This window comes from Myxine glutinosa, chromosome 4 (genome assembly GCF_964187855.1).
Source record: "Myxine glutinosa chromosome 4, kmMyxGlut1.1, whole genome shotgun sequence".
Taxonomy (NCBI): domain Eukaryota; kingdom Metazoa; phylum Chordata; class Myxini; order Myxiniformes; family Myxinidae; genus Myxine; species Myxine glutinosa.
In genome coordinates this window covers 77,004,750-77,029,796 of record NC_136264.1, presented here as the reverse complement: position 1 = coordinate 77,029,796, position 25,047 = coordinate 77,004,750, and the positions used below count along the sequence as shown (strand labels likewise).

Here is a 25,047-nt window from a genome sequence, read left to right as displayed (position 1 = left end):
ACTTTCTTCCTTATCCTCCCTCTCCAACACCCTTTCCAATACCTTCATTCCATGCTCCAATAAACTTTATCGCTCGATACGAGCCACATTCCAGAGGGTCACCTTTCCACTTGTATAGAGGGACGAGGGTACTCAGTTCCCAATCCACTGGAATGCGGCCTTCTTTCACCACCAGATTACAGATCTCTGTCATTCTCTTCACACCCCAACTTCCCGCTGCCTTCAACATATCTCCCACAACTCGCGTCGGCCCTCCTGCTTTTCTACTCTTCATTGCTTTTATCGCTTCCTCAACTTCCTTCTCAGTTATCTTCTCTGCCAGTCCTAAAACTGGGCTACTCTTGAAGTTGCTGTCCCATTCATTCTCTGCATTTCCATATATCTCTTCCATCTTCCTTTAATTCCATCTGGTTCCACAACGATTTGTCCCACATCATCCTTCAAGCAACTCACCCCATCACATCGCACCTCTTTCGCTATCTGCTTTGCAAACCTGAATACCGCTCGCGCTCTCTGACCCTCTTCCGAATCCAAGCGTTCTCCGAACATTTTCCTACATGCCTCCTGCGCCTTTGCAGCCTTCTTGCTTTCATGTTCTGCCTTTTCTGCCCCCGTACCTTTCGCCTTCTGCCACTCCTTGAACTTCTTCCTCTTCTCGTAAATCATCTTTCAAACTTCATCATCCCACCACCATGTTTCCGAGTGCCTCGGTGGTCCTTTAGTCCATCCACATACCTCACCAACGGCTCCCAACAGACTATCTTTCATTGACATCCAACCACTTTCAAGCTCAACCACATCATCCTCTGCCATACTAAGCCTCTCTTTTAATGCCTCCCTCACTGTCACCTCTTTCAACCTCCACACCTTCATTCTCGGTTGGTACTTCACCCGCCGAGCTCTCCTCGCACTTTCACCCTTATGTCGCAGACAACCAAGTGGTGCTGTGAAACAGCCTCCTCCCCCGGGATCACCTTTGTGTCCCGGAGGTGCCCCCTATCTCGCCTACGCACCAGCAGGTAGTCAACGGTTGTCGTCGATCCACCTGACGTGTATGTAAGTAACAAGCTTATTATCCTCTTTCTGGAACTGAGTATTACAAATCAACAAACCAGCTCCATCAGCAAACTCCAAAATCCTTTCATCTCCTCCATTCCTCACACTATATCCGTAACCCCCCCATGAACTCCCTCCAAACCGTCCATACTCCTTCACACATGTCCATTTTGGTCTCCTCCGACCACAACAACTTCCTCATATTTTACGTTTTCCATCAGCTTCTCTATCGCACACCAGAACTTGTCCCTCTCTTCATCGCTCCGAACGACATGCGGAGCATATCCCGAGATGACGTTCACCAAGAGCTTTCCAATCATCATTTTCACCATCATCAACCTTTCACTCACTCTAGTCACACTCACCACACTGTCTACAAACTCCTCAGAAAACAGGACACCAACGCCATGCACGCCCTCCGGGCACCCTTGCCACACAAACTTGTATTTCTGTCCCTGCCTACCCTTCACCATTCTCACACCACTTCCCTTCCATCTCATCTCCTGCACACAACATATGTCCACTCTTCTTCTGACCAATACTTCCACCACTTCTCCTGATCTCCCTGTCATGGTCCCTACATTCCATGTCCCAAACCTCAGAAACCGATCTCGACGTGGGGCATCAGACGTTTCGTCGTCATAAATGGAGTGATTTCCACCCTTGCTTCGATTGGGTTCCCCACCTTGAGTTTTGACGAGAGGGAGTGAGGTCGCCCACGGGGTACTTCGGGCTGTACCCTGCCCATATGTAATTGTAATTGTCATGGTTCCCTTTTTGAAGCAATGTTTTTATGGCCGGATGCCTTTCCTGACGCCAACCCTTTTAATCGCCTCTTACGACACGCAGGGATACGGTGTACCTATTCTAAACCGGGGTACACACCGGGTATTACCTTTTATACCCTTGGGTTAAATGCAAAATGTTACACACAAAGGAGAGATAAAGATCCCACGATGCCCTTCACAAACAGTAGGTGAGCTATTGCTGGCACCCTGAACAAATTCCAAATTCCTGCCCAAGCTACTGCTTGCCTTGAAACTGCTTTGGCAGAACCAACACTCTGTAACAGAGTATAGTACATCAGATCGGATTAGGAATCAAATTTAACAACAAATTCAAAGTTTCAACACTTTGGATCAATTGAATACGTTTGGTTTTGCACACGTCATTTAACGACATTCAAATAGTTGATCAGAGCATATGATGAACTTGCAACGGAAAATAAATTGATTTTTTACTTTATGGTCACAAATATGAAGGATCTGTTCTTGTACATCCTAACCTCCACTACACCCACTCCTCTCAACCCCCCACCTCCATTGTCCATTGATCGTCGATGAATAATCACGAGATCAGAACAAAGTTCAGAGAGGTGTCTGGTTTTGCATTCACATGATTGGCTGAACAAGCAGGTTACTGTTATTAATTGAAAGCCATGAAGTGTTTTTAAAAAGACATGCATTGACATACAACAACATGCATTTGAAAGGCCATTTTCCCTGCTAGAGCGGGGGTTAGCCTTACGGTCCCCATGACAATCTTCTCAATTTTGCCCTATTTTCTGCATCTCTCCTTGTTAACCCCCTTGCCCGCATTTCTTCTTCCACCATCTTTAGCCAAGTCTTTCTCGGTCTTCCCCGTCTTCTACTTCCTTCTACATTCATTTCCATCACTCTTCTCAACCAGTCACTTTCATCCTTCCTCAACACATGACCAAACCATCTCAACCTGTTCCTCTTCACAGCATCAATCACAGGCTCTATTCCCATCATCTTTCGCAATTCATCATTTGTCTTCCTCTCTCTCAACGATACTCCGCACATCCGTCGAACCATTCGCATTTCCACCCTTTCCAACCTTCGTTGCTGCTCTACGTTCATTACCCATGTCTCGCTCCCATAAATCATAACACTTCTCACACATGCAGCATACACCTTTCCCTTCAGCTTTAACGACACTCCCCTCATCATCAGCACGCCACTCAATTCCCGAAACTTCTTCCATGCACATCTCACTCGAGCAACCGTTGCCGAGTCTGATCCACCTTCTCCATTCAGCATGTCTCCGAGGTAGCAAAATGTTTTCACACCTTCCAGCTTCACGCCGTCTCCAAGATCCAACTCAACATTTCCTCCATCTGCAGCTCCCTCTGTGCACACCTTACATTTGAATGTAGCTGCCACACTGGTTAATGACCCTCTCAGACCACTACATTTTTGATGAACCCACAGCGCACATTGGACATTGAATGGAGTTCACTCCGACACCCTTCCTACACACAGCACAGGGCCACTTCCCAGTTCTTTCCACCTCACCACATGCTTTACCACTTGCCATCACCTTCGTCTTTCCGATATTCACCTTCAGACCTTTTGTCTCCATACATTCCTTCCACGTGTTCATCTTTTCCTTCAGTCCATCCATACTTTCCGCAATCAACACCAGATCATCTGCATACAACAACTCCCACGGTAAACCCTCCTTTTCGTTCTGAGCCAGCACCTCCATCACAGCTACAAATAGTAGTGGACTTAGTACCGACCCCTGATGTACTCCCACCTTCACCCTTCCAGCTGTGCGCGCTCTTTTGTACATTGCCATCACTACTCTGATCAACCATTCCTCCACTCCTAACTTCCTCAATGCCCATGTCAATACTTTGCGTGGAACCCGATCGAATGCTTTCTAAAAAGACGACATTTAACAGAAATGGTTTGAGGTGTAAAGAATATTTGTAACACGGCTGATAAAGGTCAAATAAAAACATTTACACAAAGTACCACACACCATACAAAAAGAATATTGCTAAAAAAAGAAGTGGGATAGGAAATCTGGAACTGAATTTCCAAAAATGCAATAGCCAATAAGTAACAGGTAACAGTAGGTATCTCTAGAAACTTACAATGCTTTGCTTGGAATTTAATCATTATAACGATCACGGGTCAGACTATACTTCCCCTCAGCTTCCCCATTGTCTGAACCAACCTGTGAAACCTGCCTTGTGTAAAAATAAAAAGTGGTTCTTAACTAAACAATAATTATATATTACTAGACAATCCATAACGATCGATCTCCCAAGCATTTCACTGGAAGGTCAGTGATAGAGAGAAAATGCTCAGCAGGTGCATGACAGACCTGGCCAAACAGTCAGCAAATAAACTAGCAGTTGCTAACCACACATAGCAGCTGCAACTCAATAAAACACACCTTACTGCTCCAGATGTAAATGGGAAAGTTGATAAATTGTGAGTACTTCTTCACAAGGTTCTTGAGAGTGTCCAGTTCCAGGAAATCATCGGCCTCGTCCTTCAGCACGAGCCTGCCAAAGGTCACTTGTAAATAGACATACCAAAACAAAGACGCTTCATAAGCTATCAAAAGTACAATATACTAGCTTGGAAAATTACAAGTGAAAGAATAAACCCAACGTTTATCTTTCAGAAAAATAAAAGCTAAATTTTGAGAAGATACTAGGGAGGTATCGATTCATTTTTAACAGCAGCCCAGTACATGACATCAATTTATATATTACATACATTATATTGCTACGGTTTTGAGATTGGCACATAATGATCAACAACAACAACAACATGCATTTTAAAGGCCATTTTCCCTGCTAGAGCGGGGGTTAGCCTTGCGGACCCAATGACAATCTTCTCCATTTTGCCCTATTTAACCTTTAATGATCACTTCCGCTTCCGGTCCCTCGAGCGACGGGGCTTGCTTTGATCTCTCCACGGCATCAAAGTTTGAGTGTTTTCCCGTTCGTTTCTTTGTCAAATTTCCGCTGCGTATTTTGTTGTGTATGTGTTATTGTGTGTTTCTATTTGGTTTTGGTTTTGTAGTTGTTGCAAATTTGTGTGTAATTAGTCGTTTCTTTGTCCGGGCCTCGTGCGGCCTGGTGTCGCGTGCGGCCTCCTCGTCTCGACTTGTGCCCCGCCCCCTATACTCTCGTTTGTTCTTTCACCTCTGCTCCTGCTTTCTCAAATCCACGTTCTCACTTAGAGACTTTTCCCAGATTGTTTTCATGGTTTTGTTGAAATATTTATTTAAATATGTTTAAACCGCAGCGGTGATAAAAGCAGGGCATTCGCTGCCCTGTTTCACAGCACCACTTGGTTGTCTGCGACGTAAGGGTGAAAGGTGCGAGGAGAGCTCGGCGGGTGAAGTACCAACCGAGAATGAAGGTGTGGAGGTTGAAAGAGGTGACAGTAAGGGAGGCATTAAAAGAGAGGCTGAGTAGGGTCGAGGATGATGTGGTTGAGCTTGAAAGTGGTTGGATGTCAATGAAAGCTTGTCTGTTGGGAGCCGTTGGTGAGGTATGTGGATGGAGAAAAGGACCACCGAGGCACTCGGAAACATGGTGGTGGGATGATGAAGTTGGAAAGAGGATTGACGAGAAGAGGAAGAAGTTCAAGGAGTGGCAGAAGGCGAAGGGTACGGGAGCAGAAACAGCAGAGCATGAAAGTTATAAGGCAGCCAGGAAGGCTGCAAAGAAAGAGGTAGCAAAGGCGCAGGAGGCATGTAGGAAAATGTTTGGAGAACGCTTGGATTCGGAAGAGGGTCAGAAAGCAGTATTCAGGATTGCAAAGCAGATAGCGAAAGAGAGGTGTGATGTGATGGGGGTGAGCTGCTTGAAGGATGAAGTGGGACAAATCGTTGTCGACCCAGATGGAATTAAAGGAAGATGGAAAAGATATATGGAAATGCTGTTGAATACAGAGAATGAAAGGGATGGCAACATAGAGAGTAACCCAGTTTTAGGACCGGCAGAGAAGATAACTGAGAAGGAAGTTGAGGAAGCGATAAAAGCAATGAAGGGTAGAAAAGCGGGAGGGCCGACGGGAGTTGTGGGAGATATGTTGAAGGCAGCAGGAAGTTGGGGTGTGAAGAGAATGACAGAGATCTGTAATCTGGTGGTGAAAGAAGGCCGCATTCCAGTGGATTGGGAACTGAGTACCCTCGTCCCTCTATACAAGGGGAAAGGTGACCCTCTGGAGTGTGGCTCGTACCGAGCGATAAAGTTATTGGAGCATGGAATGAAGGTATTGGAAAGGGTGTTGGAGAGGAGGATAAGGAAGAAAGTGAAGATCGACGAAATGCAGTTTGGATTTATGCCAGGAAGAGGAACGACAGACGCGCTTTTCATTGTGAGGCAGTTGCAGGAGAAGTACATGGAGAAGAGGAAGAAGTTGTTTCTTGGGTTTGTTGATCTGGAGAAAGCATTCGATCGGGTTCCACGCAAAGTATTGACATGGGCATTGAGGAAGTTAGGAGTGGAGGAATGGTTGATCAGAGTAGTGATGGCAATGTACAAAAGAGCGCGCACAGCTGTAAGGACGAAGGACGGGAACAGTGGTGAGTTTGAGGTGAAGGTGGGAGTGCATCAGGGGTCGGTACTAAGTCCACTACTATTTGTAGCTGTGATGGAGGTGCTGGCTCAGAACGTAAAGGAGGGTTTACCATGGGAGTTGTTGTATGCAGATGATCTGGTGTTGATTGCGGAAAGTATGGATGGACTGAAGGAAAAGATGAACACGTGGAAGGAATGTATGGAGACAAAAGGTCTGAAGGTGAATATCGGAAAGACGAAGGTGATGGCAAGTGGTAAAGCATGTGGTGAGGTGGAAAGAACTGGGAAGTGGCCCTGTGCTGTGTGTAGGAAGGGTGTCGGAGTGAACTCCATTCAGTGTACAATGTGCGCTGAGTGGGTTCATCAAAAATGTAGTGGTCTGAGAGGGTCATTAACCAGTGTGGCAGCTACATTCAAATGTAAGATGTGCACAGAGGGAGCTGCAGATGGAGGAAATGTTGAGTTGGATCTTGGAGACGGCGTGAAGCTGGAAGGTGTGAAAACATTTTGCTACCTCGGAGACATGCTGAATGGAGAAGGTGGATCAGACTCGGCAACGGTTGCTCGAGTGAGATGTGCATGGAAGAAGTTTCGGGAATTGAGTGGCGTGCTGATGATGAGGGGAGTGTCGTTGAAGCTGAAGGGAAAGGTGTATGCTGCATGTGTGAGAAGTGTTATGATTTATGGGAGCGAGACATGGGTAATGAACGTAGAGCAGCAACGAAGGTTGGAAAGGGTGGAAATGCGCATGGTTCGACGGATGTGCGGAGTATCGTTGAGAGAGAGGAAGACAAATGATGAATTGCGAAAGATGCTGGGAATAGAGCCTGTGATTGATGCTGTGAAGAGGAACAGGTTGAGATGGTTTGGTCATGTGTTGAGGAAGGATGAAAGTGACTGGTTGAGAAGAGTGATGGAAATGAATGTAGAAGGAAGTAGAAGACGGGGAAGACCGAGAAAGACTTGGCTAAAGATGGTGGAAGAAGAAATGCGGGCAAGGGGGTTAACAAGGAGAGATCATTAAAGAGATCAACATATTGATCATTAAAGGTTAAAGGGTTGCCCCCCATAGTTAGTCCACGAGCAACACGTAGGCCACCTGTAGTATTAGTTATGTCATAGTATGTGTAAGTATAGGCCATTTCCACTAGTAATATCTGCGTTGTGTAAAGACATGAGTTTAGGTCCTTTCATTTTGCGTCCACCCTCCGAGTTCCATCTCCATGGGCATAATTGATCCCACGCCCCATTTGGCTGATCCCTCAGTTTGTTACGCTTTGGCTACCCGCAGCATTTATTACGCTTTGGCTGCCAGCAGCATTCGCTGCCCTTTGTTCGCTCGCTAGTCGAGTAACACGAGGTAGGCCTGAGGGAGGAGCGCGGGGTCAGGGTGGGGCGGCGTCAAGGCAGCGCGTCAGGCGATGACGGTAAGGGCCACCAGCCAACCAGGGCTCTAAGGGCATGGCGTGATAGGGCGTGGTAAGGCGCGTCTGGTGAGTGCTAGAAGGTTCGCGGGGCGTGCCTATAAAAGTCTTGGCACAAAAGCACTTGAACAGGACTTGCACGAGAGGAAGGACTAGCGCTGGAGGGACTTGTTACAAGGAGCACGAGAGAGAGCACGAGTGAGTGGTGAACAGGACTCGACTGAAGCAGCGCTCGCTTTGTGGGCATTTACACGATATCTCAGTATTACGTACGCGCCGAAGGAAAGGCAGCCAGACGCGCCGGTGGCGAATATCGCCTATTCAGGACGCGAGTGAATGCGGCGATAGCCGCCAGTGTTAACCGCCAGAGCCCAGAGCCTACCGTTCGCCCCGTAATAACCCAGCGCGTCCAAACGGCACGTCACGAGCTCCTGCCTGCTACGGGATCCATCTTTGCGGTACGAGCTGGGGACCGGAGAGAGCTGACCATCCATGGACCTGACCTTCATCTGCAATCCGTGTGTGTGTGTGTGTGTGTGCGTGTGTGTGTGCGTGCGTGCAACGGGCCCGTAGTCTCTGGGATATTAAGTACAAGACTGCTTAAGGACTGCCCTGTGTCTCTGCTCTCATCATTGTGAATAGTGTAAATAAACTTGTTCTTCTTTTCCAATTCGATCGCTTCTGTGATTTCGCCATTGACTAAGCGTGGTACGAATAAGATCGCTAGAATCGGGTTCACCATCTAAACGGCTCGGATCACGTGTTCGCTACCGCTCGGTGCATCCACCAACACACGCGATTCGTGCGAGGCTTATCTCCTCGTTTCAGGGCAGCGCGAGTAATTAGGTAATAGTGAATTCGGCCTAAAACCATATTTTGCGCTGTCCGGAAAGGACGTCATAGGCCTCGGGTCGCGCCTGGTCAGTCAAAGACAAGGGGACTAATCCCCCCTTGGTAAAGGGGAGAAGGCCGGCGGCAGATCCGCAACAATATATACATATAATGTATGTAATATATAAATTGATGAGTTGGATAGGTGATCAGAACAAGCCAAATATAATTTGGTTATGGTCCAGATGCAGATACGGACTATCGGTGGTACACAAAACGTAAACTGTTGAGCCTGGCGGAGGTATGTGCTCTACCAAGTGACGCTCTAGTTTTTTTGTATGCAGAGTCCAGGCTAGAGGAGGAACTATAACAATGAATTGATCAGGATGCAACGCAACAAAAGGACCAACAGAAAGAGAGAGAAAGAGAGAGAGGGGCCTGGGGGGGGGGGGGGGTAGGTGGAAGGGGAGGAGAAACCCCAACAGCAGGGTTGAAGGATGAAATAGAGGAAGACATGGACAAATAATGAGTGGTGATGCGGATGTCTTTTGCTTGCTATAAGGTCATCTATCTATAATTCCAGTAATCTCTGTGTGTATGTATGTATGTATGTATGTATGTATGTATGTATGTATGTATGTATGTATGTCTGTGACCGCTGTTTCTCGACAACCACGGGTCCGATATACTTTAAACTTGCCAGGTATATTGCTGGGGACCCGAGGATGTGCCTTTTCAAGGTTTCATATTAATCGGACAAGTAGTTAGCGAGCTATGTCCAAAAAACGATTCAACCAATCAGAGAGCAGCGAGCTATCACGTGTGCCGAACGTGGCGAACAGACTCTGCCTCGGACGGCACATTTGAGAGCGTATTCATTTATTTCACGTTGGCAAACTATGTTGGCGTTAAACTATGTTTTAAAACTAATTAAAACTACTTTGCGATTCTTTCGCTTTCCTGCGCGTTTGTGCACGCTATGGCGATTTCTTTACCAAACTCCGCAAGCCGTTCGCTTTGGACCAAACCATTTCATGTAAATAGAGGGGGGGGATTGTCACCGTACTCGCAAGCCGTTCGCTTTGGACCAAACCATTTCATGTAAATAGAGGGGGGGGATATAATTTTAGATATATATATAGTACGGGCATGCCCTAGTTTATTTAATTTGTATATTACATTCTTACTTTTTAAAGCCTGGTGTTGGCTTAGCGGTTAGGGTGCCGGCTTGGGATCCTAGGATCCTGGGTTCGAATCCCAGTCGATCGCTGAATTAACGCCAGGGGGAGTTGACTCAGCCTGTCATCCTTCCGAGGTCGGCAAATTGAGTACCAGTTCACTGGTAATTCCCTGTGTGTCACAAGAGGCGACTAACAGGGTTGGCGGCAGGAAGGGCATCCGGCCATAAAACATTGCTTCAAAAAGGGGGCCATGGTGCCCGAAAAAGGCCAAACCCTGCTCTGCGGGGAAAAATGGCCTCTAAAGGTGGTTCATATATACATAGCCTTTAGTCCCCCTCATCCTGCCATCTCCCCTAGCACTTCTGCAATCTCTGACACTGTCAACAGCTCTCTCTACTTCCCCCTCTCCTCCCTCATATTACCCTGCCACTCCCCTCTCTTGTACGATTTCACTCAGGCCGACTGGCATAGTCTTCAAGCCGCCATCAAATTTCTGGACTTGTCTCCCATTTTTTCTGTTTCCGACATCAACTCATCTTGGGAATTTTTCCAAAGACATTTGCTCTCTGATGCACAGATTTATCCCTTCTCATCTTCAGTTGTCATACACTTCCTCCCACCCATGGTACACTGAATCTTGTGGTGAGGCAGTTGCCCTGAAACAACTTCCCTTGCCTCATGGAAGGCAAATCCAACTGAATGCAATCTCAGTTCCTTTCACAAAGCTCGGAACAAGTGTGTGTCTACCCTCAGGAGAGCCAGGAAACAATATCTCTACTCTCAAGAACAACTCTCAAACCTGTCTCCTTCCTCCAAAATCTGGTCAAATCTGTTTCTGGTGTTTGTTCCCCTTCCATCCCCTCCCTTACCTCAAACGGCTACACAGCTGACACTGCACATGAAAAAGCTGAATGCCTCAACTGTTTGCTTCAAAACCTCGTTTCCAAAATCCATCACTCTCTGTATCCACCTTAACCAGTTGTATCCAGCTGCTCTCCTGACAAGGTGGACAGTGTTTTTGTCAAACCTTGCCTCCGATTCTGCAACTGGACCAGATGGCATCAGCACACAGGTCCTAAAATCCTGCTCTGCCACTCTATCTCACCCTCTCTCTGCTCTCTTCACCCTCTCTTTTGCTCAAGGTCATCTGCCAGCATCCTGGAAATCAGCAAACATTACCGCTTTACACAAAAAAGGTGCAAAAACAGATCCTTGCAACTTCAGACCAATCAGCCTGCTCCCAATTATCAGCAAAGTCATGGAATCCATCATTGCTTCGGATATGAAATCTTTCCTCTTCTCCAATGGCTTGATCTCTGATCATCAATTTGGATTCAGACAAAGTCACTCCACTCTGGACATGTTTCTTCTGCTTTCTGAACAATGGATGGAGGTCTTCAATGCCAAACAGGAAATCAGGGCAGTCTCCCTTGACATATCTCGTGCCTTCGATACGATCTGGCAACCTGCTCTGCTCACCTAACTCTCCTCTTCTGGTATCCATGGAAGTCTTGAGCCATTTATATGCTTATCATGTCTACCACAGACCAACGGACCATAGCTGAGATCCACTGTAATCTATATAGAGAAGATAACGTGACTGCCTCACCTTCATGCTGTGGAAGAGAGTGGGTGAACTAGTTAGATCAAATTTAAAATAAAACACCCAAATGCCCACAAACCTCGAGGTGAAAGGAAAGCTCTTAACGCTATACTCCTCCTCCAAACCAATGCAAAGTAAAGTAAAGCAGCTCTATTAAAGTTCTGTGAATATCATTGCCATACCACAATTTTTATAAACTCAGCAAAATCTATCTACAGATTTATTGTTGTCAGGCATCCCAAATCTTGGTACAAGTCTTCAAAATTGACAAATTTACCACTTACGTGACTGTTGTACCACGACCGAGTGTGTCTCCCCGGGGATCCTCAATGACAGAGAATTCTTCAGAGTCAGACTCCCATATGTATTGTGTGCCATTGTTGTTTTTTGATGACACAATGACACGGTCAGCCACCAGAAAAGCAGAGTAAAATCCAACACCAAACTGTCCAATCAGTTCAGAGGTTGACTGTCCTTCTGCTTGCATTTCTGTGATCTGGCCCAAGAATTCGCTCGTGCCAGACTTGGCAATAGTTCCTAGATTATTTATCAGCTCTTCACGAGTCATACCGATACCAGTATCGGTTATGTGCAGCATGTTTTGCTCCTGGTCAGCCTGCAGGGACAACATACATGTATTTATATACACACCAGCAGGAGTACCCGGCATTGCCGGAGGGTTGGGAGGGTGGCTTTGACGGGCCCCTCTGTTTTGGGGGAGGGAGGGAAGGGAAGGAGGCAACATTTTCCCATACAAAGAGTGCTTCATAACCTCAGTGTTGCCCAAGTAAAATGCAATATCCCCTGCCACAATCACCAGGTGGCGCTACACAGTACGCATTAACAGAGAATTTACACCCCTCCCCCGGTCCCCCACTCCTCCCAAATGAGGCTGTGGCCACATAGCCTATGTTACCCCCAGACAAAGTTGTATTTGTATCCCGAGTAAGGTAGAAAAGCATTTATAGCTGGAGTACCCGGCGTTGCTCAAGCAAAAAAAGAAACATATTTGAAATGACGGCAAATATAATGGAAAAGCAATTACATCCAAATCCGAATCCATCACAAATGTAAAATCATCATTTTACCTTTTCGTTGAATATATGCTGGTGAATGTGTCGTTCATCACGTTTGACTTAAGAATGTTGCCATTCAGGAAGAAGAAGAAGCCTTACCACAACTTCGACCACTTCCGGAAGTGTTTTAATATTTGCGTTGAAATATCTGGTGATCGTTTTGAATTTATTTATGTGAATGTGTACTTGTATATAACTGTCATTAATCAAAAAGGTTTAGGCACTATTGAGCGATTTTTTTTTAAATCCCCCCAAAAAATGTTTTTTGTTTTGCCAAAAACACTTCCAGGCACTCACTGATGAACCTCTGAAAGTTTGACGAGGATACGTTCAGCAATCTCTGAGAAAAATGGCAACAGACAGACCTTTAACCCTCCCCCCCCCCCCCCCCCCTTCCCATGCCTCCTCCCCCAAACCCTCTCCCTCCCACAAATCTCCTGATGTCCCTGCTCTCAATCTTGTTCTCCCGCTCCCTTTATCATATGTTATGTTTCATGTGTCAGTTTTTTTTTTGTGGTCAATGTTAGTTTGACTTTGTAGGCCAAGCTTACACGAGCCTCAAACTTGTATACAAAAAAAACAACAAAAAAACCCCATACACCACCACCAAGCACCACTGATTATGCAAGTCTCTTGTTACTGAGCACATCAGTGGTTAAGAGGTTAAAGCATCCTTTATTTGATGGAATTTCAGAACCACAATCATTAAAAAGGTAAACATCTAGAATGTCAATCCAATCTGTGCACAATCCACAAAATAATCCCAAACAGAAATATTGCCAAGATTCAACCAAGATTCACAATTCAACCCAGATTCCATCACACAAACTGATGATGAAACAGGAAGCATAACTTTGAAATATTTTAAAAAGAATTGTGCTAATGCAGCCGCAGTCGTTTTTATAAACTCTGTATATCGTTTGTATTTTCTCTGTTATTGTGTTTTTTGCACTTTTAATCATTAGTTTTTAACCTTCAATTGAAATTGATATTTATTTTTGTCCACATTTTTATTCTTATGTTTACATTTTGTTCAATAAGTACTAGATTTATCTGTTCCGTCATATGGCTATAGTGTAGTCATGGATGTATTAAGGGGACCATCACCAGTCTTTTTACCAGCCAAGTTTTCATGTTTTCATGTATACATGTATTCATGTTAGACCACCAATTGACGAAAAAAAATTTAACAAAAAATATTTTGAACATTTTTTTTTTGATGGGAAAAAAATAATAATAATAATAAAATAAAAAAGAGAAAAGGTTCCTATGCAGAAGTGCTCCAGTTATACGATTTGCAAGTCTTTCTTTATGGCCATCATGGATAGTTAAGTTAATGAATGACAATAAAAGCAAGGTGTAATTTAAATTTTGAAATATTTCATATATGTCAAGTTCAATGGTAAAATATACAAGTACACAGACCATAACAAATTTATAGAGTTTAAAAAAACATGCATTTTCTGGAATGTCAGAATGAAGTTTTGCATTATTTTGTTTTCAAGTCATATTCCAAGATATATTATTAATGAAGGTGTTGGTCAAACAAATATCGATTTTTTTAAAAATTAGATTATCACACTGAAATACTCAATTTCATATCTGACGATTTTTGACCGCGATAGATTTGGTCATTAGTTATCCAATCTCAACCAAACTTGACAGTGAGACCAAGGGTCACATGATGGCAGTTGTAGCAATTTAACATGACCGCCCCCTCCACAAGAGGTTTTCCCCACCAAGGGGGTTGCGTGTTGAGGTGTATATCCATGTTAAGATAGCTATATCGTGGCGTTTTTCCAAATTTGCTTCCAATAACAATAACAATGCTAATGATAATAGCATAATATTAATGTTATTACAAAACAATATTAATAATAATAATATCCCCCCTCCCCAAGGGGTGTTTTGCTCCATGATCAAACAGTGTTAAAGCGTATAAATAGTGTTGCGGTTCTGTGAACCTGCCCTGAAGGTAATATCACACAACATACAGTGAATGTAGAGCAGCAAAGAAGGCTGGAAAGGGTGGAAATGCGAATGGTTCGACGGATGTGCGGAGTATCATTGAGAGAGAGGAAGACAAATGATGAATTGCGAAAGATGATGGGAATAGAGCCTATGATTGATGCTGTGAAGAGGAACAGGTTGAGATGGTTTGGTCATGTGTTGAGGACGGATGAAAGTGACTGGTTGAGAAGAGTGATGGAAATGAATGTAGAGGGAAGTAGAGGACGGGGAAGCCCGAGAAAGACTTGGCTAAAGATGGTGGAAGAGGAAATGCGGGCAAGGGGGTTAACAAGGAGAGATGCAGAAAATAGGGCAAAATGGAGAAGATTGTCATGGGGACTGCAAGGCTAACCCCCGCTCTAGCAGGGAAAATGGCCTTAAAATGCATGTTGTTGTTGTATACAGGTCCCTCAAGTCATTTCCATAATGTAAGGCGAGAGTAGTTCCTTTCCCTTGTATAGTGCACTCGATTGTGATTCAATGTGGAGGGGTTGGGGGAGAGGGAGTTTCCCTTTTTCTCCCCCATTTCCTTTGGGGTAAGTGTTATGTTTGTGCATCATGTTTTAGTTTAATAGCTCCATGGTACATGTGCGAGTAGTCGCCATAGCGCATCAAAGGGTGTTTGAATCGCACACCAAATCCCAACAGCCACTCGTCTTCCCAATCTCTACATCTTCCCATTAGATACACGATAAGTGTCGGGGTAAAAATGAAGAAGTCATCTCTGGACCAATCAGAGATAGCCATGGCCGAAAAGCATGTTGGGTAAATATGTAGAATAATTATTTTGCTTTTAATTTCTCCCACAATGTGATATATATGAGCCAGCCCAAAGGAGATATGCTTGTTTGTATAGAGTTGGCTGAGAGCCATCTCGGTTGCTGAGCAGAACTGCTTCTCTGTGCTGATCTGGCAAAAACACGTTTTATCTGTGGTTTGACCTTGTGCAAATGTGAAGCCAAGGGTCCATTAAATCAGCTTTTGTTCTTATCTTATGCTTCGGTTTCCACTTTTGCTTTCCTTTTGTAGTAAAATAATTTGTATATTTATTTGATGTAGTTTGAGTATAATTTGGAGATCTGCTTGCCTGAGGACAAACCTTTCTCTCCGCACGTACATAATAAATAATCCTTTGTCTATCAAGTGTTGTCTGTAACCCTGGTGTTGGGCTAGCGGCTAGGGTGCCGGCTTAGGATCCTAGGATCCTGGGTTCGAATCCCGGTCAATCGCTGAATTAACACCAGGGGGGTTGACTCAGCCTGTCATCCTTCCGAGGTCGGCAAATTGAGTACCAGTTCACTGGTAATTCCCTGCTTGTCGTTAAAGGCGGCAAAAAGGGTTGGCGTCAGGAAGGGCATCCGGCCGTAAAACATTGCTTCAAAAAGGGGACCGAAAAACAACAACAACCACAGTTCCCGAAAAAGGCCAACCCCCGCTTGCAGGGAAAAATGGCCTCTAAAGGTGGTTTTTTTTTTTTTTTATCAAGTGTCGTCTGTCATATTTTGATAAAGGTGGACAGACTCCCACATAAGGATACAACACTTAGCTTTTAGTAAACATATTTATAGTTGCACTTTATTTTGGTTTCATCATAATTTTCACGTCAGGTTTACATGACATTAAAACATTATAAATGCCGTTCCTTTGCTCCACGACCACAAAACACCACAACCAGCTAACCATGTCACATCAACCACACATGAACTGTCCACCTTTCTCCTACCTCATCTATGCACACCACGGATGCACACCGCAGCTTAGAAGCACGGGGAAGGTAGCACGGAGAGCAGCCACAATCGTCCCCATTTCCCACACATGCTGTGCCTCCGAAGAAGCAGGTGCTAGTGGCCATTAGTGGCCTGTGGATGCATGGTCGCTCCATTCGCCCCCGACAAGTAATTAAGCGCTCCCAGAATTCGCCCACACGCGTGTGAACATCACGAGATCCTGGCCCATGGTAATCATTGTGCTCCATCTCTTGCCTCAGTTTGGAGATACACAGGACGAAACACGAAGCAGAGGTTTGGCGAGGGTGGAACCAAGCGGGGATGCACTGATCAGCAGGCATAGTTACGCCAAGATAATTCTTGATCCATTTTTATGACCTGCCCTCACTAAGGGATTATAAAAGAGCCTGAGGGAAAATACTCAGCAAGGCATTATTTTTGGCTCTGGTCCTAGGCGTCGGTTTAGGTTTTGGTCCTGTGCTTACTTCGTCGGGCTTCGTGGGGCTTCAAGAGAAAACCATCAGGACGAGTGTTGCTGCTCAGGTTGGCGGGTCGAACTGGGAGCCGTCATCGGGGCAGATGGAGCGAGTGCACCGCATAGGGCCAGACCAAGCCACACTTACACGTTTTATTTCTCACACAGTAGGTTATTTTTCTCATGCATTCTTTTCTCAGCCATCTTTACTTTATCGTTCTGCCTTAAATGCAGACTCACCATAAATAGAGGGCATCAACGATTGGCGGCATCGCCACAGCCCGACTCCTCCAGTGACAACTACTGATAACGCACCTTCTCAGTTTCTCTTGCACCACCCGCATGTCACGCACCACACTGCACACTACAGCCACCCACCCTAGACACCCCCCCAGTATTACTCCTCTTGACACCTCCCTTTTAGGGTTTGGGTTGCAGAAGCACAACTGATTTTACCCGTTGAGCAAGAGGCCATGACCCTCATTCTTTGTCTCCTCTCTGTTCTATCTCCCTCCGCAGATGTTCTGATTGGGGACCTAGGTTGTGCATAGCCGGTATGTAAGGTATAGGATCAAGTCTGCATCTTGTCCATTTTCTTTGCTCTGTCTGTAAATATCACTGCACTCTTCATGGCTCACGATTGCTTGTACATTTTGCATATTTTGATCCATTTTGATTACCCTGCTGTTCATTAAATTCCTCAAGTTCCCTCCCCCCTTTTGCATGATCCTGCTGGAAGAATAAAATCCCTCTTGTTGAACTTCATTTTCAATCTGTCCATGTTCATAATTGATCCAGCGCACATTAGGTTAGATTGGATGGTCGCACATTAGGTTAGACTGGAAGGTTTCAATTCCCCAATTCATTGGCTCAATCAGTCCGCCATGCATCAGTCGTGAGCTCGGCCGCCCTAATTAACATCCAATTACGATAAGATTGGTGCATAGCCAAGGACATGTCCCAGGATTGGAAAGCCATGTGGCACAGGTAAACGCTGGTCAGACGGAGGACCCTGGGACCATGTGGTTGACAAATTGGTGCTCGTGGTTGCCTAGCAACCCGCTGTGGTACAAAGTTTTTCGTGATTGGTGGTCTCAAGCCCGGTAAGTCCGAGGGGAGCTGAGTATTCCCCTCATAGTAGACCCGAAATCTGTAGCTGTAACAATAGCTTATCGTGGCATTTTTGTGGGAGCAACAGCCTCCACAAGAAGTAAAAATATTATAAACCACGAACACGTTGGATAACCTTTTCAAACAATTGCTGATGCTGTTGAACACTAAACTGAAAGAAATTTGTAGAAATCCAGACATATGCAAGGCAATCTATGCTCATCACCAAGTAGATCTACTGTAGTCTATATGGCCCACAATGGTTAATAACATGACCCTTCCTGCCATTTGTGGCATTTTTCCAAGGCTGCTTCTGTTACGTGGTCCTCCCGGTGACTACCTGGTCTCGGTGACCCCCGGACCGTGAGAGGAACTCCGCCAGAAAGATTTATTATGTATGCGCTTTCGTAACGCAATCAATATGAATTCCAACCAAGAAAAAACCCCACACCAAGGATCCGGAATAATCAATGATATATTCCCCGAGCAATCAACCATCAGCAATCAGCAATCAATAGTACAAAGATGTAAACTCATCTACATTAACTCTAAGATGGCCATCTTATACATTCCTCACGTGAGCCCCACTCCCGACTCCCTCCGTGGTCAATGTCTCTCACAATGTCTCCGTACTCCTGTAGTTCGATCTCCGCACATGGGCGGTTGAACGGACCCTTCCTGACGTGCTTTCACCGGGCACGTCCCGTACCGGGAACAACGGCTGCAGCGCGCACCTCCTGGCCAATCAAAGCGGGTAATGTAAAGCAGGCAAAGCAACACGCGGCTTGCCCAGCGCGCGCGGCCCAAGGTGCGACCCGTACGCGGCCTTGTAGACGGCGAGGCGAACTGTGCCAGCTGCTTGGTTCCGTGCATGAACCCACAGTGACTTGACGTGTCAAAGGGTAGTTACACGTCCCGGTAACTCCTCTCGCCAGACGGGCTTTGAAACGCCGATTCTCTTACGTTGCTCAATCGATACCGCTCGCGTCCGAGCTCGGCGAGGGAGAAGAAGAATCGTCGCTTCTCCAGGACGTGTCTTTTCTTCTTCCGTTTCCGGTCTCCTTTTTCCCAGAAGGGCTCCTGACCCTTTAATCACAACAACCTTGAATCGAGTCCACATTGATAAGCAAAGCCCTGAATAGTAATTCACATACATTCACATAAATATGTAACACTCCCCCCCTTCAAGAAAGAAAGTTTGAACCCAGCGAAAACTTTCTTTGCCGGCCAACTTGGATAAACAAACCAGATAACTCACCCCCCCCCCCCCCCCCCCAACTCATCAGTTCCCCCCGGGCACAGTCATCACTTAAAAATAAAGCAACAAAATTTCACACAATCCCCTAGATCAATTCCCTCTGGACCAAGCGTCAACCACTTCTAGTTTCTCTTGAATGACGGTTAAGAGGTGGTGACCCAAAGCCCCCAAATTTAAACGTCTCTATAGCACTTTTCCGGGAGGCCCAGCGGAGTATTCCTACATGGACGCCTTAAGGAATGTGGAGTTCACGGTTAGTCCGGGGAGGAAAGTTCATTACATGGATGCCTTTAAGAACGTGGAGTTCACGGTTAGTCCGTGCAGGAAAGTTCACTACCTGGACGCCTTTAAGAACGTGGCGTTCACGGTTAGTCCGTGTAGGAGCCTCGGCTCGGCGGCTCCCCCGTATATGGTGCTTCAACTTCTCCAGACTCCTAACAGTTACGGTGGGACCCCTTGTCCCAGCCGTTACCTGACTGGCGGTCTCCTTCTCGGCCAGTGCTCTGACATTCATTCTTTCGGGAGGTGCCGTTACGCTGGGAGCCTCCATAGTAATATCGGCTGCTGCCAACCCCAAAACTCCTGCCAAGTGGTCCTCTTCTGTAGACCTCTCGACGCCTACGAAATGCCTTCCCTACTGTTATGGTCCGACCCTCCAAATCCTTACCATTCCAATTCTTCTCTGCCTCCCTGGCGTCTCTTGTGCTTGCAAACGTGACAAAGCCGAACCCTCTTGACCGTTGCGTTTCCCTGTCTTTTACCACCCGCACTTCCACCAGCGGCCCATATCTGTTGAAGACAGAGGTCAGAACTTCTTCCTCTGTGTTGAAGTTCAGTCCCCCTACAAATAACTTGGAACTTTTGTCGCCATCCCAAGCGGGGGTGGTGTTATTTCCCCTGCGGGGCTCTTTACCCACCCTCGGGTTACCATAAATTTGCCCCCCGGCCAAATCATTCCCGATAATCACAGATACTCCCTCTACAGGAAGCGTGGCTTGTAAACCAACGGTGACCGGTCCTGACACCAAATCGGATTCCAAATGGATGACATGAAGTGGGGCACTAACACAGCCACCGATCCCTTGTAACCGAACACTATCACCAGTTGCGGTACTCTTTGACAATGGCAAAATGCCTTCAAGCAGTAAGGATTGATGGGCTCCTGTGTCCCTCAACACCCTAACCGGTCTTGGGTTAGTCAAGTCTCCCGTGAGTGAGACCAACCCCTCATAAATAAATGGTTGGTAACTCTTCTGTGGGCGATTTCTTACGTTGGCCATCGCATTCGGAGTTGTACTAGTCGGACTCCGCTCTGGGTTGTCCCTTTTCATGAGGTAACAACTGGACATCAAGTGTCCAGGTTTTTTGCAAAAGGCGCACGTAGGCCCGGAGGAAAAACTCGCGGTCTGCCTCGGGCCCCCCGGGAAATAAGTTTGTCTTGGGCCCGTAGCCCCCTGATTTCGAACAGTTCGGGTATCAGCGTTGTCCCCATATTCATCTCGAGGCCGCCGCCATGTATTGTCGTTCTCTGCACCTGCTGTTCCACACCTCCCCTGCGGCGATCTAGGCGAGGAGTTAGGTTCGTGGACCCCTATCCGGTGTGTTAAGGCATAATCATCTGCCATGGTGGCTGCGTCCCACAACTTCGGTACTTTCTTTTCCTGCAGGTACACTTTGATGTCCTTGTGGACACACTGTTGAAATTCCTCCACCAGGATCAAGTCACGCAATGTTTCGAAGTCTTTCCCGACTCCTTTTGACTCACACCACCGATCAAACATGTTTTCTTTCACTCTGGCAAACTCCACATGGGTCTCACTCTCCCTCTTCCTGGCATTCCTGAATTTTTGCCGGTAAGCTTCCGGAACCAACTCATAGGCTTTGAGGATGTGCTTCTTCAATACCTCATAATCTGCACATTGGTCCATTGGTAGCGCCGAATAAATCTCTTGAGCTTTTCCCACCAGCACACTTTGCACTCGTATGGTCCAGGCCTCCTCCGGCCAGTTTAACTGTCGAGCCACTTTCTCAAAGTGTGGAAAAAATTTAGCGACTTCCTTTTCACTGAAGGGTGGAACCAGCCTCACATGTCTGCCCACATCCCAGGTGTTCTGGCTAGGTGTCGACCCCGTCAGCAAGGGTGGTACCTCTCCCCGTTCTCTCATTAACTCCAGCTCCTTGAATTTAATTTCTTGCTGAAGCTCCATGTCACGTTCCTTTAATTCCCTTTCCGCTTTTCTCTCCTCTGCTTCGAGGTCCCTTGCAGCTCTCCTCTCCTCTGCTTTTCTCCCTTCTAACCTTTCCTGGAGTTCTCGTTCCACTCTCCTTTCCTCTGCTTGTTTCTCTTCTCTCCTCTCTTCTGCTTTCCTTTCTTCTTCTGCTCTTTCCTTTTCTGCTTTCCTTTCTTCTTCTGCTCTTTCCTTTTCTGCTTTCCTTTCTTCTTCTGCTCTTTCCTTTTCTGCTTTCCTTTCTTCTTCTGCTAACCTTTCCTGGAGTTCTCGTTCCACTCTCCTTTCCTCTGCTTGTTTCTCTTCTCTCCTCTCTTCTGCTTTCCTTTCTTCTTCTGCTCTTTCCTTTTCTGCTTTCCTTTCTTCTTCTGCTCTTTCCTTTTCTGCTTTCCTTTCTTCTTCTTTTAACCTTTCCTGGAGTTCTCGTTCCACTCTCCTTTCCTCTGCTTGTTTCTCTTCTCTCCTCTCTTCTGCTTTCCTTTCTTCTTCTTTAATCCGTTCCTGGCTCCGTAATTGCAACTCGTTTCCGGAGCTCAACGTCTTCTGGTTCTTCGGGTAGCCACTGCCAGGCTAACTCGTCCCATGTTCCTAATCCCACCATAGACTGTATCACCGTGGTCTGCAACTCTGCCTTCCTCAAATTAGTTCGGACCTCCAAGTTAAAATGTTTGGCTAATTTCAAGAGGTCCGCTTTTAGTAACGCTCGGAACTGTGCCTCACTAGGTGTTACCGCAAAGTTCTGTGCAACAAACGCCATGGTGACTATCGTTAACACCTGTTAACCTTCACCCAAGACTTTACCACAATGTCTCAAAAATTTACCAATTAATAATTAATTAATAAATTTTAATTAATAAAAACTATTCTTTTATTATGTTATACAATTTTAAATCCCGGACGTAGACCCAATTGCGAATCCGCAAATCGTAATTTGGACGAGCCCCCCAATTCTGTTACGTGGTCCTCCCGGTGACTACCTGGTCTCGGTGACCCCCGGACCGTGAGAGGAACTCCGCCAGAAAGATTTATTATGTATGCGCTTTCGTAACGCAATCAATATGAATTCCAACCAAGAAAAAACCCCACACCAAGGATCTGGAATAATCAATGATATATTCCCCGAGCAATCAACCATCAGCAATCAATAGTACAAAGATGTAAACTCATCTACATTAACTCTAAGATGGCCATCTTATACATTCCTCACGTGAGCCCCACTCCCGACTCCCTCCGTGGTCAATGTCTCTCACAATGTCTCCGTACTCCTGTAGTTCGATCTCCGCACGTGGGCGGTTGAACGGACCCTTCCTGACGTGCTTTCACCGGGCACGTCCCGTACCGGGAACAACGGCTGCAGCGCACACCTCCTGGCCAAGCAAAGCGGGTAATGTAAAGCAGGCAAAGCAACACGCGGCTTGCCCAGCACGCGCGGCCCAAGGTGCGACCCGTACGCGGCCTTGTTGACGGCGAGGCGAACTGTGCCAGCTGCTTGGTTCCGTGCACGAACCCACAGTGACTTGACGTGTCAAAGGGTAGTTACACGTCCCGGTAACTCCTCTTGCCAGACGGGCTTTGAAACGCCGATTCTCTTACGTTGCTCAATCGATACCGCTCGCGTCCGAGCTCGGCGAGGAAGAAGAAGAATCGTCGCTTCTCCAGGACCTCGTGTCTTTTCTTCTTCCGTTTCCGGTCTCCTTTTTCCCAGAAGGGCTCCTGACCCTTTAATCACAACAACCTTTAATCGAGTCCACATTGATAAGCAAAGCCCTGAATAGTAATTCACATACATTCACATAAATATGTAACACTTCCAATAACAAAAATAATAACACTAATTATAATAGCATAATATTAACATTGTTACACAACAATATCCCTCTCCCCAAGGGGTTTTATGACCCACCACCCCTTCCAACCAGTTTGAATAGAGAAAAGGAGTCATTCTGCTGTTTTGTGTCACTGACACAAAAGAGACCTTGATGTTCCTGTGTCCACTGTACGCAATGTTATCAGGACGTTTAAGTCCCATGGCACTGTAGCCAACCTCCCTGGACGTGGCCGCAAGAGAAAACTTGATCAAAGATTGCAGCAAAGAATTGTTCAAAAAGTGGAGAAAGCACCTCAATCAACTACCAAACAGATTCAAGCTGACCATCCATCACCAACTCAATGAAAGGGGGTTCTATGGTAGGAGACCCAGGAGGACCCCACTGCGGAGAGAGACACAAAAGAAAGCCCGACTGGAGTTTGCCAAAATTTGGGAACCCGACTGGAGAATGCCCTGTGGACAGATGACACCAACGTAGAGCTTTTTGGTAAAGCACATCATCTCTGTTTATAGAAAACAAAATAAAACCTTCAAAGAAAAGAACACCCTCCCTACAGTCAAACATGGAGGTTCAGTAACATTTTGGGGTTGCTTTGGGTCTTGCAGGTCATGGGTCTTGCAGCAGGACAATGACCCCAAACACTACAAAAAGCACCCATGAATGGTTCAAGACAAAACGCTGGACTCTTCTGAAGTGGCCAGCAATGAGTCCAGATCTAAATCCCATGGAACACCTGTGAAGAGATCTGAAAACAGCAGTTGGGAGAAGGCACCCTTTAAATCTGGGAGAACTGGAGTAGTTTGCACAAGACGAGTGGGCCAAATTGCTAGTCGAGAGGTGTAGGAAGCTCATTCATGGCTATAGGAAGCGCTTGACTGCAGCTATTTTGTCCAAAGGCTGTGCTACCAAATATTAAGTCTAGGGTGTCAATAATTTTGTCAATGCCATTTCTTTTATTTTCTGATTTAAAAGGATATTGTTATAAATTTTGGGGTAGAGTGATATATAGGTCAGGTAGATCTGTGTAGGTATGCTCCGATTGTCGTGATAGGGAACCCCACATGCAATAAGTTTGTTTGCGCAAGTGTATCTTTGTGGTCATACGAGGATGGCCTTGTGTTAATTAGAGTAGGGATTATGCTAATTCCCCTGTGTGTGAGACCTGGTGATCTATCCTTTGTCGCGTATGGCAACGCACTAGACACGCAGAGCAGGAAAGGCCCAAAAGACAGAAACAGACAGACACACAGAGACACACAGACGACACACACACAGACGACACACACACACACATCCCCCCGACAATAAAACTCACCGGAAGAACAGGCAGGAAGCGCCCACACATTACGCCAGCATGGCGATGGAACATCGAGCAGGCAGGCAATGGACACGCCCAGAGGGGCAGCGATTAGACAAGACACCACCAATAGGGAGACTAGGCAGGATGTAGCTCGTGATTGGTCAAGGCAGGGGCAAGAAGCTGGCCACTGATTGGTGGAGGGAAGACACGAGGCAGGACGAAGGCCGCCGATTGGCAGAATAAGGACTGGTGATTGGCCAAGGGCGGGGCAAGAAGCTTCCCTCGGATTGGAGGACGTGAGAGGCGAGCAAGAAGCGACGCACTGATTGGAGGAGAAGCGCCAGTGATGTCACGAGTGGACGTTAAACGTTCGAGACCGACCGACATTTTCTCTTCCCTTCTTGTTCTGGTTCTCTCTTGTTTGGACTGCTTTATTGCGTTGGACTTATTCTCGTTTGGACCCTTGCTTGTTGGGTGACGCCGGACGGTGGAGAGACGGTGGAGCGCTGACGATCCTCCTTCCCTGCATTCACGTACAGGACCTCACGGGGACCCGAGGCTTGCCGCAGCAGCGTATGCTGGC

At 46.3% G+C, this 25,047-nt stretch overlaps 1 protein-coding gene across 3 annotated transcripts in view; it reads right to left on the bottom strand.

The window, feature by feature from the left end:
• Positions 1-25,047, bottom strand: part of HSP90B1 (heat shock protein 90 beta family member 1) — a 68,364-nt gene that overhangs the window by 34,398 nt on the left and 8,919 nt on the right. For all 3 annotated transcript variants that reach the window (XM_078776025.1, XM_078776024.1, XM_068112777.2), the window contains exons 6-7: positions 11,736-12,067; positions 4,267-4,378 (exon numbers count right to left, since the gene is read on the bottom strand). In XM_078776025.1, coding sequence (XP_078632151.1) covers positions 4,267-4,378; positions 11,736-12,067 — 444 coding nt within the window. The remainder of the gene's footprint in view (positions 1-4,266; positions 4,379-11,735; positions 12,068-25,047) is intronic.